Here is a 19,326-nt window from a genome sequence, read left to right as displayed (position 1 = left end):
TGCGTGGGACGTCCAACCCACCCCACCTCCCCCCAACAGTGTACCCCTGTCTATTCCCTGAGACACCCCTGGCCACGAGAAACCCCTCAGGACCAACACCCAACGGAGGTAAGGGGGGAACAGAGGGTGCGTCTCCTTATATTGGGCCCTACCATTCCAGTGGGACCATAACGGGAGCAGAGCTCTTCCTTAGTGGAAGAAGTACACAAGGGTCACTCGCAGCAGGACGAGGAGGTCGACTCGCGGAGGAGGAAAGCCATTCCGTGGGGACAGAGGGAAAGGCCGCCGCCTCGCTCTTGGACGTCGCTGAAGTTCGAAGGACTCGAGGTTCGAAGTTCGCGGTCACCCAGCGCGGCCGCCGACGCCAACCAAGGACACCCTACCCTAAACACAAGGTGAGCAGGACGGACTGAAACATTGTTCACCCCACCAGAATTTTAGAGATGTCTCCATCTTCTCATTTCTACTACGTACATCTAACGATGGTCAGTGCTTGGCTTGGGCGATCATTCTGATTATTACTAGTTTACTTAACTTAGCGGAGACATTGGCGACTGTCGCTACGATTTTGTAAGACAATTGACGGGGTGATAAACCACAGGATAAAAGTGATTTCAATTTCTAAACAGAATTAGGTACATAAATTAAGCAAAGAAAACAAACGAGATCACCAAGGTATTCAATAGTACATTTGACTTTCTACTCAGCACAAAACAGATGCTCACTGGTATCCCTTGACCACTAAGTGTTTGTAAATTTCTTCTATCAATTTATGAACGGAATTATTTTTAGAAAAAAAAAACACTTGCACCCCTTGGCTTCTCACCCCTTAAATTTTAGTCTACCTCTCAAGTCGATCTTCTAAGTGACAGCCAGTGTTTTGTGTAAGTAACAGTAACATTAACTAGCACGCACACCCCACCACCCACGCCGACGGTTATCTACGACGCGACTTTGTCACTAACGATTCTAATAGTGAAAAAAAAAACGAAAAAAAAAATAATAACTAATCATTCTATTGTGGGGTAAATGTTGGAGAATTCACGATTATTTTGGCATAAATGGCGTAGGCGTCGGGGAGTGGTCTAGTTGAGTATGGCGGTGCACAGTTCCATGTGCGAGAGATCGACAAACCCGAAGGGGCCGAGCTGAATTGGACGAAAAGTTCCGATGTGCACTGATGTGCCATCTGGGCACGATCACCTGTTGTCGCCGGTAACTGGCACCATGCGAACATCCCACCACTTTGTAGAAAAGCGGTCACCCGCAGAGTTGGCACGGCCTCAAACGAACAAGTGTCCAGGTCGAGGAATGACCGCAATTTCCGCACTCTAGTAGAAAGGCTGTTAAGGTGGCGTCAGCTATTTAAATTAGCTCTAATGTCTACTGCCCCTATTTCGATAAACTGTCCATTCCAACCACATTTCTCAAAGCGAAGGTCCTGGTTACGCGGTGTTATTTTTTATCACTAGGATCATAGTTAGTTAACCATAATCCTACAAACACTGTAGAGCTGGCTCACTGGAAACAAGACATTAAGGCGATATACATAGGACGTGAGACGCAATACCTAAGTAGTATAAAAAGTCAGAGGAGCCTGATTTCCAGACCCGACCAGATAAAGTTCATGTCCTATATTTACGGCATTGGTCAACAGTCATGTCGAGCGCAACTAAACCAGAAAGTGTTAGTCCAGTGTCCCGCAACGCCTTGCGTCCAGCGCAGAAGAGCATTAACGCCAGGGTTGAAAACACCAGATAAAAATAACCATAGCTGTTTTAAGCAGTGGATACGCTTGTATTGCAAAATCACTGGAAGATGAAATCATTCGTAAGCTTCGACTCGTAACGGATTAGAGATGAAATATATAAAAACGATGTGATTGAGATATGTGATCACCGATACCTAGGTTTTCGTTCCCGTTTGGTAATAACTGATTTAAGAATAGTGAAAAATGATAAAAAATTATTAATCGCAGTTATTCCTTAGATTGAAGAAAAAATGGTACTTTTATGCGAACAGAGATAGTGCCAACTTCTTCGAAGCTTCTGCACTTACCAACTTTTTTTGCTTCCTTTTCATCTTGGAGTAATTATAACGATTATCGCTGCTTATACTTTATGCTCTACCACAATTCATGTTTTATTTTATATACTTTTATCTTTCTTATTTTTGTCCTTTACTATAATGATTTTCCCTTCACGGAATTGACATATTCATTGATTATTAAGCTGTTGTATGAGAGAGTAAGCTTCATTATCATCACTGGTCAACAATTCTACAAATGGTGTCACGCAGTTCTCCACTCAATTCTTTTATCTGCCAATACTTTAACGCCTACGTATTTCTTCTCTTTCACATCCTTTATCAGTAAGCTTAGATCGCAAATGAGAGACGAACATTGACAACTATCAATGATGGGTATAAACAAAGAAAGGGTATCGAAGTTCACGATTAACTATTAGATGGCGATGGTAAGAAATTACCCACGCCAAGGTTGAAAAATAGACAATTGAGCAGAATAATTATCTGAAGTATTACTTCTTTCTGTGGAATTAAGCGCCACATTGATTCAGCAAAAGCGGCAAGGTAATTCAATTCTTAATTTTTATTTCACACACTCTGACGGAACGGGACACTAAAATCTAAGCACACAATCAAGGCAGTCAGAAAATATTTTTATATTGAACCGAATAACAATGATTTACTGAATAAACAATATTTCACATAAAATGTAAATTTCACATAAAACACTCTGAGACAGTAAAACCTCCTACTCATTTTTATCCACAAAGACGAAAATGCCCCGCGGCATTGCACACCACCAGAAAGGTATTTTTAGTCTTTGAGGTTTATTTTTAGCAAGAGGAACAACATCAGCATTTCCTTACATGAAAAGTTTGTAAACATCTTTTCCATAAAACAACATATATAACTTCGATATTCATATACTTTTCTAGATTTCGGATATTGAAATCTACCTTTCGGTAATTTAAAAAATCAAAGAATGGGTAAAATTTAATTTTAAGAAGCTATTTGTAATGCGACTATGTCGTTCTCTCTATAAAAAACGATGAAGAGCACCAATCAAATATTTTTCCAGTGACGAGATGAAAAAGACAACCGTTTTGCCGAACTGTTCTTCTCCACTCTTTCGACCGCAGAATCTAAATTTTTACGCATAAACAATGTTTAATGATTACTTAATGTAGTCGAATAAACAATGAGTAACACGATATCTTACATTACCCTACGGAGAGCTTCGGCAGAATTTCATACAAATGCGTTCTACCGTTTTTGCGCCGATAGTAAATTCAATTCCTTGCGTTCTTTACAGGACAGCTCTACCTCGAAATGGTCCTCATCAGCGGATTGACCCTGGCCCTCGTGGTGCTCATTATAGCCGGAGCAGCAGCGACGACACCAAAAGACACGAGCAGAGAACAGAAAATGGAATCAACTTCGTTGGCACACGTGAGTACACTCAGCGATTTGAATTAAATGGATTAGGAGTTGATTAAATCCAGGCTTTCTAATGTTTTACCAGGGAGACAACGGAGTTACGGAAAATTTCGACGAACTAATGAGCTCTATGTTGACACGCTTTTGCCATTTCCCTCCGTCAAATTAGTCATTCACATTTCTCTAAACATACGCATACCATTTCCTTTCTCCTTTACAGTTTGCGTAATTTGACAATCTTCCACTTTGAGTCATCACGCGTGAATTTAATGTTCACCGTTACTAAATAACAGAAAAACTAGGTAAATTCTATATTCCAGAATATTTAAAAAATGTATCCCCCGTAATTAAGTAAAATCGATCGGTACAGAGAGCAATATCTAGACCCATGCTCGTGAATCACAACACCATTGCTATGATTAAGATTCCGAGTACGTAATGCGTCACTAAAGCTTTTATTAGTCATTTTTTATTCGTTTCACCCGGGAATGGGCTGAATCAATTTCTCTGAGTAACTTTACATAACAGGTAAATTGTAGAAATAGATGGGGATATCTCAGGATAGCTCCTCGACTTAGGGCAAAAATCAAACACAAAGAAAGCAAAACAAGAACAAAACAAAGCCACGCTTTCCATTTCCATAATTGATCCAACCACAGCTTAGTTAACAAAGCCAAAAGAAACCTATAATCCAACCGTAGTAAATCAAATTTAACCTTTTAGAGAGATAATAAGTAAAACTGATGGTAAAATATACGTTTTATTCGCAATCTCTGATTAACAACTGCACGAAACCTACCGACAAGCTAACAAGGTAATCTCATAGCTGTTCAGCGAGACAGCTCTGACTTTTTTACACCATTTCCCAACATTTTGGACTGTCCCATGCTCTTTCATCTTTAAAATCACTGTTCAACCTGAATTTACTAAGAGATGCAACAAGACCTCTTCTCAGGAGACGACAGCCGTGGACCTGACAAGAACCAGAACCTTGGCTTAGTGAACAAACCCAAAAGCAAACCCGCAATCCAAACGAAAATAATCGAATTTCAACTTTTTGAGAGATAATTAGTGAAATTGAGATTTTGTGGATTTTTTGTGGATTTTCCGGGTTATCGGGGGAATCGGCCCTGGTGGAATCCTGGCGAAACTGTCGTCACCTCTGACCACGAAACGCGGCGATAACCCGGAAAATGGAGAAATCCACAAATTCTGTACGCCACGGGAGACTCCGAGACAGCAGTGAAATTGAGAGTAAAATACACGGTTTTACTACCAATCTTTGATGGAAAATTGTACTAAATCTACCAACATGCAAGGTAGCAGTCCACGCAAATTAATTTCATAGCTATTTTGCAGAAAATTCCCATTGTTTTTTTACCATTTCCCTACAATTATTATTATTTTTATTTCATAATTATTGTATTTTGAGAAGAATGTCATCGGCACTTATATTTTTTGATGTAATGGGTTACCCAGAGCATACATAAAACCAATCATTCATTCATACATTTTGGAAAGTTCCAATTTACCAAGATGCCAAACGACCTTTCCACTTCACAGGAGATGAGAGCTGAGGACCTGACGGAGGCCACGCAAACGAAGCGGGCCAAGAGGGCCCACGGCAACCTAATCCCCTCTCCGGACGACGAGGAAGAGGCCATTTGGGCCCCTAAAGGCCACAGACTGCGCATTGGCGACCTGGAGGAGGTGCCAGAGGCCCAGCAGGGACCCGCCGACCCAATCATCCTGCGGCCTTACGGGCCCCGCTGGGCCCTTCCGCAGAGGGCGACAGCTGACGAGGACGAAGAACCCTACGCCTGGGAATCGCGGGGCCGAAGGTGCTGCGGACAGGTACGTAAGAATAAAATCTTCGGTTTTTCCGCCCACCCGGAATAGCAGCGGAACGCTAAATTAATGTCGTTCCACTCAGTGTTGATTAAGAACTTCTTCCTAGGAGAAAAAATTTATTGATTTTTATGTTTCTAGTTAAAGCGATAAAACGATACGATTAAACGATAAAATCCTATGCACATGCTTTTTCAAAAGTAATATCTGAGGCTAAATGTAATTTATATTTTTTTCTCTAAATTATCAATAACACATAAAATGAAACTGATATTTGTGCAATGCACTGACTAGCAGTAAGGCTTTTACTCGCGCCTTTACGGATGGAAAATTGTTGTCTAATAACAGCTTTAAACGACTGAAATCGTGACACAAATGCCAATTTTTGATTTTTATGCCCGACCTTGTCCAAAAAATAATTGTACCATTCAGAATTTACACATCGATTTCCCTCTTAAAATCACAGTCATTTTTGCAGTCCTTTTTTCTGTAATTTTTGCAAGAGTGGGAATTTTTAGAGGGTATTTAGTAGTCTTCTAGAGAGATTTTAACACCAAATTTGATGTTATAGAGATATTCTAAGGGTTTTCAGGAGTTAAAACACGATAAATTTCCACTAAGATAAGATTGAAGCATTTGCGAGGACGCATCACTCCCGCTCAACTTAACTTTTACGCTTAAAATGTAAGCCAATGTAAGCCACGAATATTACAAAGGAAGACCGTGAAGTCTGCCCCTAAATGTGTCGTCACCGACCGCGCATTTTATGGAGTCACAAATTTCGCCACTTGCGTCGCTGACGGACAAAATGATCCAAGTTTCACGGGGAAATAAGGTAAAACAAGGGATCTTCACTGGAATTTATATTCCTGACGATGCGATCCAACAAATTCATAACTTTTCAAAGCTACTCCTCGCAATAACGATCATTTTACTGCAAAATATTACAAAAAGTGGATCGCATTGAACTCATAGCCGCGCTTCGAACATTTTTGAAAACCGATTAGAATGCAACCAAAGTGGCAACAGGAATCAGCCTTCCATGGGATGGAATTGGGCCTCCTATATGCATTCCCCTTGGTGTAAGCATTCATCTAGAAATTTTCACAGCACATATATATAAAAAAATCAATCCTTGCCTGTATTTTCCAGTACCTCAACTTCTAATATTTTACCTTTCTCAGATGTTAAATTTTAAACTTGAGATATAGGCAAGTGTTGACCAAGTTCTACTTGGCACACCATGAAAATTTCAAGAGGAATGAGAAGGTTTGAAACGAGTGTAGCCTTGCTTACAACGATTTAACATGACTCAATTCGCCATAACTATAGAGTTAGGAAACTCAAAGAAGAGCTTCCATTGATTCAAAAGAGCTAACATGGAATCGTCAATGATACATAGCAGTAAGTAGAGAAAAACTCAAATTAACCAGGGTCAAGGAAGGCAAGTGCTTAATTACTACCCGCGACTTAACTTCCATCCGTCCGTCGGATGAGAAGTTAGCTGCAAATGACTTCAGCTGTCGATCACCTTCTGTAAATTCAACCAACCATCCTGATTCCTCTTCATTCGATTACATGATTACTGTGCAGTTTCTTCTGTGAATAGGTTTATGTTATCCGTCACTAATTAAATTAATGTATTATTAATCAATGTTTCATAGAAATTAAAATTGTTTAGAAAGGGGTTTGAGCTCATCGCGAAGAATGATGAAATAATATCCATCCTGTAAACCAGGGGTATTCCGCCTTTTTTAATGCAAAGGCCAAAAATCGATTTCACATCGTCTGGAAGGCCACAATGCTCCACGTCACTTTACCACCACATCAATATAATATATAAAAAAAAACATCATTTAAAGTGAAAAAATCTATATAGGCTAAAAAGTTCAATCAATCAATGCAATTTTTGACATTGTTTTTTTTTCGTTTTTTTTTTTATTTTTGAAATTTTTGATTTTTTACGAGTGTTTCGATATATATTTATTTGATACTGTGTGGCGCGATACAATATTTTCCTTAGTCTCTACCTGCCGCAAGACATTAGCCGGCGGGCCGCGGGTTGAAGACCTTCGCTCTAAACTGTATTCCATCAACAGGTGAAGGGCGTCATGGACCTGAAGAGGGGCTACGGCAAGGACCGAGTGAAGGCGCTGGTGGCGAAGATCATCGCGGGAAGCGGGGGCAGCGAGTCCGAGGACGCCGGTGGCGGCGAGGAGGACGTGTTCTGGGCGGCGAGGGGCAAGCGGAGGCGGGGGCAGGCCGAGGAGGCGGTCAGGGAGCCCAGGTCGCGCCTCTGAGCGGCCCCCAAATCCCCCCCCCCTGAGAAGCGGTGACTCCCTCCATATTATATTATACACATATGTAAACAATCAATAATAATTAATGCGTCGATCGTGTTCGGATTTCGAGGGCCGTGTCGGCCCCACGAACGGTCCACGTGTAACTCAGAGAATAATAAAGATTTTTAGCCTGTTTTCTCCGGGTTTCATTCCAATCCTGGTTGTAGAAAAGGTCTATCCCTATCAATTTAAGGTGGTATAAAATAAAAGAATAAATCTATGTTAGGCTCACTTGTATATTTAAATGGCACCTTTCATAATAATGTCACATTTTCAGGCAAGATCTAAGATGTTATCATTAGGACGGCTCTTTAGCGCGAGTTTTAATTTCATCATATCGATAAAAAATGTTTAAAGAAGCTAGAAATCTAAAAATCACTTTTTTTTAAGCAGGCGCACTATCTCAGAGAGTCTTCACAAAAACTTTCTCATGGGGGAACCAATATATTGCCGGTACAACGCATCTGCTGTTTACTTTGTCGAAGAGGGCAACACACTAGAAGAATGCGGGTGGAATAGCATTCCAGATTTCCGTTTTTTTGTGGGGCATGTAGGGATGATGGCTAGGATTCCTATCCACAGAAATATTTAGGAAATCAACAGAGCTACTGTGACCGAGCTCCCTCCGGGATGAAGGGCCTTCAGTGATGTAGCGAACGCCTTTGCCGAAAGGAATAAACAAGAGGAAGATTCAGAAAAGTCTTTCGCCTGACGTGGAGATAACAGTTCCCTGAGCTTCATCAGTGGGATGGATAAGTCCATGGAAGCCCTCGACTCGCTGCGGGCTAGAATACGACACACAAAGCTGTAAGGCTGGGTGAAAATAACCGTGCTGATCGGGAATAACGGAAAACAAGAAAAAATAGCAGCCCGAATTCGTATATGACACTACTGAACGCCAAAAATAACTAGGGAGAAGACAAATCGATGGAAAATACGAGAACATTACTCCTAAGACATATAATAACAAGAAAACAGTTTTTTAATGCTATTCCATACATGATTTAGCACATTTGAAGATGATACTGAATAAGAACTCTCCTCATAAGAGTTTACGATAAGGCTCCATAGGGAATGCGAAGACAAAGAAATAAATGACTTCCTTCAAAAGACGCCTTCACTTTGGATTGCCTAAATCCGAGGTATTAATTAGGATAAACTGAAGGAAGTAGTGAACGAAATCGCGATTGAAAACAAATGTTCTTTGCTCACGTTAATTAACAACGTTTACCCACCGCATTAGAAGTATCTACTCGAAGAAGTATCCAAGGTTTACAGATGACCTTATATTCCCATTTCCTCAGTGCTACTCTTAAGAGGACGCATCACTTTCCTTCGACTCACCGTTTCTCATGACGTAATTACTCGTTTAAATTTAAGCTATCATCCTGCAAACAAATCACCAAAGCAAATAGAGTTAATGAACTGTTGCGCGGGGATCGGGTTGGTATGGTGGCTTAAGTGTTGGCTTCCCACCCCGTGGGCTCGGGTTCAAATCCCGGCGGTGGCAGAGAATTTTCAGAGACTGCCCGATCCCTGCTTGAATGTTGTGTGGAGAACATTTCAAGCGCAACACTCCGTCCGTCGGATGGGACGTTAAACCGTGACCCTCTTGGCGCCTTTCGTTAAGAGCAGGTTTCTCTCCATCCCTCCTTACCTACCCTTCCCTCTTGGCGTAAATGAGCTCAGCTGTCGGTCGCCTCCTCCAAATACCATACCTTAATTACAAATTGTTTCGCGGAAGAGAGGTTAAGACGACGCATCACTTCTGCCCCAACTAGCGTATTTTGTATTTATTCGAGAAGCAATACTTCCTTAAATTTTGAAACCTATATCACATTGAAATGATCAGGCAGACCCTTGTCCAAAAGTACATTTATTTCAAATATAGAAATTTTCATCTAAAAATATTTGAATATGGATTAAGTTTATTTATATTATGGGTCTCCTCATAAGAGCACATACAAATGCAAACAACAATTTCTGCTCAAACAATAAAAATTTAACCGGCACAATTCTCTTGGCAATAGGAATCTAAAATACCTACCACACCGAAGTAAAATTACACTGATTACATAATGATAACATACAGAAATAATGAGGATGAAGAGACAAATCAGACAATAATTTCCCAAATAATTTGTAAATACATACCATTAGAATAAATTTAACTTACTGGCGTAAGTGCTCTCTGAGGTAATAATTAAATATTTTTTCTTTGAAAATAGACAGAGAAGAGGATTTTTAACAGACAACAACAGAGAACTCCAGAGATAAGAAAATAATAAAGATAAGTATTTGCGATATAAATATTGAGGTAAAGTATTCAAATCTAAGACAAAGCCAAAATGTTGACAACAGCCATTTATATGTTATTAGCATTATTAAAGTGTTATTACCATTAAAAAACTGTTTACACGATAAATTAACACGTACGAGTTAATGTCTAATAGCGTTAACTATTTCTGTGGACTGGAACGGAACATATACAAATGCATGAATCAAATCAGAACAGATTCTATTTTCTTTTCATACTTTCGCACAAGTTGGGTGGTTACAGGGTCCTTTTTGGCGTTTAATCTCGTGTTCATACATTAAGTCCATTTCAAGATTTCAGAATTTCAAAATGATAGAAAATTTCAAGATGATAAATGAATTTTTAAGCAAGTTATGCGCCACAAATAAATGACAAGATAGGTCCGACCAAGCCGAGAGTGATGCGTCCCCTTAATATCTCTCCACGAATTGTTTCGTATTGTTCACGAATTGTTTCGCATAGGAATTAATTGTTCTATATGAAAGGGATACCACTGGTATTAAAAATGTTTTAATTTCTTATTCATAATGTAGCCTTTATATCTCATTTGAATTTTGGCCAAAACCTCGACTTGTCACTGTAACTCCGTACCGCTTGGAGTCCTATATAATTAAATGTACTAAAAGTGGCTCTAGAATATTTTCACAGGCATTACATCTCAACTTTTTGATAGTTTAAGTTTAAAGCAAGTCAATCGCCGCAAAGAAATGACAAAATAGGTCCGGCCAAGCCGGGAGTGATGCGTCACTTTAACCTCTCTTCCACGAAACAATTCGTTCGCCAGGGATTTTAGCTCCCTCTATCCTCTGCCCACGTCCGTCCCTTCCGAAACCTTTTTCTTATCCTCCTTCTCCGCAGTTTGCCTACCTCTCTTCCCGATCTCACCCGCCTTTACCACTATTTTCACCATCGAAATGGATTTTTATCGAATACTTCCTTTCCCCTGGATGAAGAGAGCGTGCCCCAAGATAGATGGATAGGGAGTAAGCTGAAAAACTGAACTGTCAAATAAGTGGGTAATAAGCCAAGCAGCACAAGTGATTTCCTTTTTCTAAACAGAGTCAGGTACAGAAATAAGGTAAAGAAAACAAACGAGATCACTTAGATATTTAGTAATGCAACTGATTTTCCACTCGATGCCAGCACAGAACAGAGACTCACTCGTATCACTTGGCAACCAAGTTTTTGTATATTTCTTCTAACGATTAACTGTGCGTAACTCTGTTTAGAAAAAAATCTCTTGTACCCCTTGGCTTCTCAACCCCTAAAATGAAAACAAAACTACACCGATCAACCATTTCAGCTCTTTGACTTTAAAAATAATAAATAAGATTTAAAAAAACACGCTTTTCACAGCAGCAAAAGCTCGGAGTGCGATACGAATAATTTAATTTTAGTCTGGGTTCCAATTCATTTTAATTCATCCTGGATCTGACGATAAAGTAACAAGGTACGAATACTTTAGCCCTTTATACCTAATGGGAACTAATTAAAGTAATAGGCTGTAATAATTTTCCATTAGGCTCAACTTATGCTAAAATGTAGTAAGTATCGCTTGTTTCAAAGAACAGGAAAACGGAAACTTATGGAGCTCATGATCCGTACATATTCTAAACTGAGTTTCCGTCTTGCATGACACACTGGCATTTTAATGACATAGATTCGTCACTAGAGGGAAAAATTATCCAAATTATGTCATTAAAAATAATTTTCTGGGCCTAGCGTTGTGAAATTTCCTTATGATTAAAAAATATTTTTTAAATATCCTCAGGCATTTTTCATACCAATAGGTATTTTTCTTTACAAGCTCTCTCTTCATCATTAATCCACTGCATACTCAACCTTAGACCTGATGATGTTTACATGCGCAACTAAGCATGGGCATACGATTAATTTAATCACCATATTTAATTTTTTGTCTTAATGTTTTGACAAGAGAGTCAGATACCTTTTAAAACAACAGAACATGAGCATTTGACTGCATTCCACGAATACAGCTTCCAAAATATTCATTCGATATTCCCGCTCTTCATTTACACCAGTGATTCTTATCTACAAAATCTTTCAAAAACACTTGATATAGTAACGGCGCGGCGCCGCATCCCCGCAGTCGAAACTACGGAGACAGCTTGAATATTTCCAGGAAACCTCCCATAGAAAGTTTTCTCCGAATGCTGCCTCGAGATTTCATGCACACCAAACTGCCGCGTCTCTTGTGTCACTACCCAATCACTTTTGACATTTTACGCATTCCTATTGCAGAAAACGGTCACTCTCGTATAATCAAACAAATTGCATGCGGCCTAAAATCAACCAATTACAACGACGCTGTTACTATTTGGGGGGATTAAATTAGACTTCACTGCTAAAACTATTGCTAATAAAAACGTACTTTTAACCATATATGAGGGGGTGAGAAGCCAAGGGATACAAGTGATTATTTTTATAAAAAGAGTTAGGTAAAGGTAATAATTAGAAGAAATATACAAAAACTTGGTTGTCAAGGGTTACGAGTGAGTCTATATTCTGTGCTGACTTCGAGTGGAAAATCAAGTACAACTACTGCATATCTAATTGATCTCGTTTGTTTTCTTTACCTAATTTCTGCACCTAACTCTGTTAAGAAAAAGAAATAACTTGAACCCCTTGGCTTCTCACCCACTCATATGTAATAATAATAGTTAAATAGATAATAGTTTCAGCAATTAAGTCTAATTGAATCCCACCAAATCACGCAGCTAAATAGCCAAGGGAAGAAGTTCAGAAGCTACATCAAGGTGGGTTGTACAACGTATATGTAATATGATACAACATTACAATACGTGAAATAAGTTTTAAATAAGATACACGCGTAATTACCAAATGAAGACCGGAAAATAAGAATTAGTTATTATAGAAAGAATTGTTAGTATGGCCAACAAAACTTTGGCAATATTCGAAGACGATTTTAAATAAAAATATCAATAAAGTCGTATGAATACACCTCTCAATCGGAAAAGAGTATAAAATATCTCAAGAATTACAGTAAGAAATTATTTTACTTCAATTAACGCTCAACACGATCCATTTATGTGAAAAAAAAGAACTTAACTTCCCTAAGCCAAAAATTCAAACCTAACTAAACGCTGATATCATATTATTATTCCATCAAAAATAAACAATTCCTCAACTGTGGTTATATAGCGCTTCCAGAACAGACTTGCACCTAAAACACGAGCCTCTTCACTTCCAGTACATGCCTTGGTAAGTTCATGCGATTCAACCAGAGAGCAACTGTAGAGTTGGTAAAGCTTTAATTTTTTTGTTAATAATGATTTGTCTTCAAATATGTTAACAACACACTTCCAGTTTTTGTGTTTTCATAAATTATGCACCGTTAAATTAAACCATTAAATACTACCGACTACAGCGTTAATCGGAAGGATTATGGCACAGATATCACACTCCCTACAGCTACGTTGAAAAATTAGCCAATATTTAACCTCCGATAACTTAAATACGTTTTTTCGTTGTAACACGAATAAAGAAACAGTGGAGAAAGTTATAATTTACACATCAAAAGTCGTATTTAAAAAGTGCACACGAAAGAATGAGATGAATCAATCATTTAATCATGACTTTACAACGGTAAAATATTTCTATCAGCAGCTTTAGCACAAAAGTAAATATAAATAAATCTTAAAAATCTCGCAGCACACAGTCACTTTCCAAATATTCCGATATATTTTTTACATAATTTAGCAACAGTTTGATTAGAAGTAATGGACTCAGTATTTCCCAAAAATATACAAATTATGCATGATCATCCATATTACTCCTCCAACATCAACCGGAAAGGATCAACTAGGAAAATGAGAAGCCGTCGAACACTTCCACAGCGGGGCGAAAATTCAGATCTCCATCAGAATTTCGTAGGTGCGATTATTAAAAAAAAAAAAAGACCAAGTCTCAAGGTCAGGGCGAAATGTCACAACGTCCGGGCGGTGATATATGGTCAACTAGCGAGCCAGTACACGCAGAAAAACCGACAGACCGCGAGAGATGAAAACATGCATATCCGTCCTCCATTCACCAAGCGAGCTTGTCGCTGAAAATATTTGCAGAGGCGGCGGATACGCATGCATTTGGGACGGCTCGCTTCGGCACAGACTATTCCCAACGCTTCACTCACACGCTGGAGAGTCCCGTGTTTTATGCCCGTACCCTTCGAAGACTAAAGGGACCGCGGTGGAAGATAACGATCCCCTAATCTTGAGGTGAACTCGGGTCTCATGCCCCTCACGTCTACGTCCCTTAGTCAAACCCCCAGATAGTGTAATAGAAACGGCGGATTCCGTTAAATACTAAGAAGTAAGGATGAAGCGGAATCCTTCCCCAAGGAATACCACGGCGAAATCCTCGGGAATGATGAGGACGGGACTCGTGATTGCAAATTTTGACGCCTAAGTTAAAGATTTAAGCACGGAAGTCATGATTGAGGGAATACTTTAACTTTGAGGAATTAATTATTAACCCTGGATCACTAGACCTTCGTATATTTTTACGACCCGCCAAATTAAAATTCCAAAGTTGTGGAAAATGAATTTTGTAATACAAAATTACGTTTTTTTTATGGTAGTTTAAATATTTTCCCCAGCACCTTACACAAATTTTTGTTATAAATCATAGTAAAAAGAGCTGTTAAAAATATTTTCAATGAATGACACACGACTTAAGCTTTAAATATGCATTAACAACAATAAAGCTTTAATTTAATTGGTTTAAAGCACAAAAATAACTTCATGGGAGGGCAAAAACACAGCGTCTTCAAAATGACGAATGTTTAATGACCACGTGAATCTGAGCTAGGTTTAGTAGGTAAAAGGAACTATACCGATTGAAATAGGTTCATAAGTAGGATTTTGCGATTTAACCCGACTGTCCTGGATCCCCAACTTCCTTCTTACATATATAAACCCTATTCCTTCTCCATCAACATTCACCTAACATTGGTCTCTCTAACACGGCTTTCGTTTCGTATACGATTCATTCAAACCCTCTTTCTCCTTAACTGTGAGAAGCGGAATCGAAAATTAAGATGAATAGGTGACTCTAATTGCAATGCATTTTAATAAACTACGGCAAGGATGGGTAGAATATCAATAAAATTGTAATTACAGTCAACACTTATGGATGACATAACAGCCAAAGAGCAAAAATTGACTTATCTTTATAATAATGCAATAAATTACACAAGTCGTGCATGCATATACCGGCTGGTTAAGTTTAATAATATCGGAATTCGCAAAAGTTACGTTAAAGTCAAGGAGCAACAGTTCCATAACATCTCGTCTGATAACTATCGCGATCATTTTGACTTATGAATAGGAAAAAGAAACACTAAGAGAAATTTTAAGCGATGCTTTAAGAGGAACAACTTTTTAACCAGTAATTTTAACTAAGTTTGAATACTGGATTCTCACATTTTCGTTCCTCATTTAAACGAATACAAATCCTGTAACATCGATATTATAAAGAATCATACTTAACATGCGTTTAAAATTCCATCAAAGACAATCAATACGATAGCAATTTGGTGGAGTCATTTGCTTTCACAACAGAGATTTTCACTAAGTCCCGCTATTATCTCTACAGCAGCACTTGGTCACACACACTTCAAGGGTAATGAGGCCTAGCATCAGACGCTCATTTATCTTTTGCGCCCGGATGCCCTTACGCGTTCTTCACCTCCGCTGTTCCAATGGTGACAATAGTTTTGCGACCTCAATACTTGATATAGATCTTTTACGCAATTTATAAGCGTGCAAAAAGTAAAAAAAAAAATAGCGTGAGTTGTAGTAGAAAAACTACTGATGCATTTTTTTCACACAGTTGAAGTTTTCACACACTAAAATTTCCAAACATAGGCATAAGTCAACTTGGCAGAAAAACTGAGATGAACAGTTTTTTGTCTATGTCTGAGGGATGCTTTATCTGCTCCTTTCTATTAGCAACTGTTGATCAGTATAAAATCTCTATTTACGAGGAAACTTTGAGCTGACGCCTTGAATTGCTTTGAAAATTCACAGAGAAAGAGTGTAGTCTCAAAACATTTTGAAGGATTTCAATTTATAAAAATTATATACCATACTGGTTTCGATATCCAAGCGTCATTGCCAAGAATGAACATGCACTTTTTCAAAACAGCAGTTTGATACTTTCATAAATTGAATGAAAAATTATTTGATTATTTTTACTGAGTCAATTGTTTTAGTAGTCAATAGTACGCATAGCCACTCCTACATCTGGCGTAGATATTAAATTACAGCCATAATTTATATTATACTAAATCACGATTTAGGATTACTATGGAACCTAATGAGTTAAATACGTGGTAAGGAATAAAATTAAATACACTCACTATATAAATACATAAACCGCACCATTAAAAACGCTAAAAGACATGGATGGACTTCATTATATGGTATAACAAAATAATATTCATGAATGACTACCGATGGGAATCTTGAATCGGGATCCATAAATTTCCACAACTTTCATATTCTATGCAAAATGGACGGAAACATTAATTGGTGATAGCGAAAAATGCTAGCCATACCTAGTTTCCAAGCAAACTGTCAGAAGACTCCCAGCCAGCGGCTTAGCAATTCGGGTCCAATTGCATTGAATCACTATAGTAAAAACGAGGATGGAACAAAAAAATTTTAGTACTCCGAGGATTGTAAAAAAAATGAGCGAAAATCGACTATAAAGGCAGTGGGTATTTCAGTAGGTGACTCCGGGTTTCAAAATTCAATTTATTAAAATGTTGTACGGAGGACAAACAATGTTTTTACGAAATATCTGGTACTGATTTTGTAACTCGTTGGTGTTAGAGTAGCAGGATTCCGAAACTTTGCTTCAATAGAAAGAAAAGCCTTAGAGAAAATCATCTCGAAGAGAGAAAACAAAAAAATTTGATCGAAGATTTGATTCGGTTTTTAAGGAGTGATTCATACTTCGTGTTTCAGATCAATTCTAAAAGAGTGAGTCACGACTCGCGAGTTGAATAAATTTTCGAGATTCGATCCTTAGCTCCGTATAAGGTTTTAAAAACCAAGAAAACTCGATATTAATCAACCATTTATCATCATGTACACTAAGCGAACCACCAGGGTCAAATCCTCCAAAAGGTCCACCTTCATTACAACCTAATTTAGCGTAGCTTGACTTAATATAAACTAGATTCATCAATAGCATACTACTTCAAACACACACTACGCATAAATGGTTAAATCGATTACAGAGTACTTAAGATAGTCTTTATATCTCTCGATAGAATAAATATCTTCCTAGAAACTTCAAGATGTTATAGGCTAGTTCATTAGCAGTGTAGTTTACTTACTTATGTGTTCCTAAATGCATGTTTCTAATAGTATTTCTAACAGAATGTTTTAGCTCCAAAGGCGGATTGCCTCGATAAGTAGGATACAAATTAATCCCATGGATTACGCGTCATATGTAGTGTACGTGTTGCGTAGTGCATGTTCGTGTAAGTAAACTTCAATCCCCATGGATGGTGTTGTGCACGGTGGATATTATTAACGGCTTCATGAAGTGATGGTTCAACCCCTTCTAAACACCTCTGTAGGTGGCTTGCAGGGTAATATAGCCCGGTCAAAATAGACATTGACCCTTGCATAAATTGCCAACAAGCTGAAAATTTCCAGGAGCGTCAGGAATACCACTCTAAAGAAATCCTGAAAAGTCCCCATCGATCCCGTGTGTGCAAAAATTTTTATTCAAGGTCAAAGGTCACAAAAATGGGTTTTTTGGATTTTTCGGCCAAACGGTTAGTTTTACGATAAAAATTGCACGGTTCAAAATTGTAGAGCAGTTAATTTTCTACAAAATTGTCATTATACTTTTTTCTCTAAGATTTATCATTTCTGAGATAGAGCCATTCGAGCAATACGCGTGTTACGTGTCCAATAATGTTCAGAGAGCGCAATAATATAGTTAAGCATATTACTGAGAATACAGTTTCGGGTAATTACGAATGGCTCTATCTCAGAAATGATAAATCTTATAGAAAAAAGTATGGTAACAATTTGGTAGAAAATTAACTGCTCTACAATTTTGAACTGAGCAATTTTTATCGTAAAACTAACCGTTTGGCCGAAAAATCCAAAAAACCCATTTTTGTGACCTTTGACCTTGAATAAAACTTTTTGCACACACGGGATCGATGTGGACTTTTCAGGATTTCATTGGAGAGGTATTCCTAACGGTCCTGGAAATTTTCAGCTTGTTGGCAATTTATGCAAGGGTACCCCCTTTTTTTGGGCTAATTTGACCAGGCTAATATGAAGATGTACAGGATACCGTCGTGATATTTTCAACTAATACCTATACTAAACTTGAACCCAATAACGCAATTGTTGATGATCATCAAGATGCTTTTTGAGTTTTCAACTCCATTGCTGCGCCTAGTTAAGTTGTAAAGCGCCAAATAAGACTCGAGAGCATTCAAAGATTAAAATACATTAAATTCTCAGATTCTTGGCAAGTTATGCATGGTAAGAATCAGCGAAGGCCTTCAGGAGGTTCTAAAATTCGACGACAAAAATATTAAGATTACAATAATCGACTCAAAATTGTGTTCCCTATCCAAAAGTGCAAATCAAATACTCACACATTTTGGGACCTAGACTTCATCTTTGATGCCCACGGAAAACGGAAAAAAATGAAAGCCATAAATGGATAAAAATGATACACCATTACCTAGAGAGGGCGAGGATGCAATAAAATTTGAATGGCGAGGACCAACATCGCCATTTATCACTTCCACAATTTTGGCCAAGTGAGAAGACTACGCAGGGTTGATATTTTTACGTCAATACTAAAACCCTTTAATTCCTTTTAAGCGCGAATATTTTCCTTTTAAAGCTGCCATATTTCGTTTAAAAAATACGTCCGTAGATTAAAATAATACCAAAACTTTCGCAGATTAAAATAATACCAAAACTTCAGCATTTAAACACAAAATAATTTTCATTTACTTCGTACTAAAGGCATTTATATTTCATAATTTCACTGAAATTTAGTATAATCATTGCAATTAATACATTTTTCACAATATACTTTGTTTATTCTCGTACACCCTCATAAAGCACATATTGACCACTTTCACGATGGGCTAGCACTAGAGAATACGTAAAAAATATGCAACACTCCCTCATTTAGATACACTACCCATTCTTTCACTTAATCTTAGATCTCATCCAACAGAAAGGCTAATAGACCACACCTGAAGGAGCTCGCTGCATGCGATTATATACGGCTTCAGTCGTGTTAATAACAACATTTCTTGGTGAA

General features: G+C 38.2%; 2 protein-coding genes across 6 annotated transcripts in view; one reads left to right on the top strand and one right to left on the bottom strand.

The window, feature by feature from the left end:
• Positions 1-19,326, bottom strand: part of LOC124160759 (COMM domain-containing protein 4) — a 91,935-nt gene that overhangs the window by 45,684 nt on the left and 26,925 nt on the right. Inside the window, exon 4 of one of the 5 annotated variants that reach the window (XM_046536775.1) lies at positions 16,568-16,640. The exons of the other annotated variants lie outside the window; for them this stretch is intronic. The gene's annotated coding sequence lies outside the window, so the exon portion shown is untranslated. The remainder of the gene's footprint in view (positions 1-16,567; positions 16,641-19,326) is intronic. 5 annotated transcript variants of the gene reach the window in all.
• Positions 184-7,787, top strand: LOC124160760. The gene is made up of 4 exons (XM_046536777.1): positions 184-395; positions 3,338-3,474; positions 5,026-5,316; positions 7,410-7,787. Exons 2-4 carry the CDS (start codon positions 3,355-3,357, stop codon positions 7,608-7,610), a joined length of 612 nt encoding a protein of 203 aa, XP_046392733.1. The 5' UTR covers positions 184-395; positions 3,338-3,354; the 3' UTR covers positions 7,611-7,787.

Source organism: Ischnura elegans, chromosome 6 (assembly GCF_921293095.1).
Source record: "Ischnura elegans chromosome 6, ioIscEleg1.1, whole genome shotgun sequence".
NCBI classification, from domain to species: Eukaryota; Metazoa; Arthropoda; class Insecta; order Odonata; family Coenagrionidae; genus Ischnura; species Ischnura elegans.
This window is presented reverse-complemented; position numbering and strand designations above follow the sequence as displayed.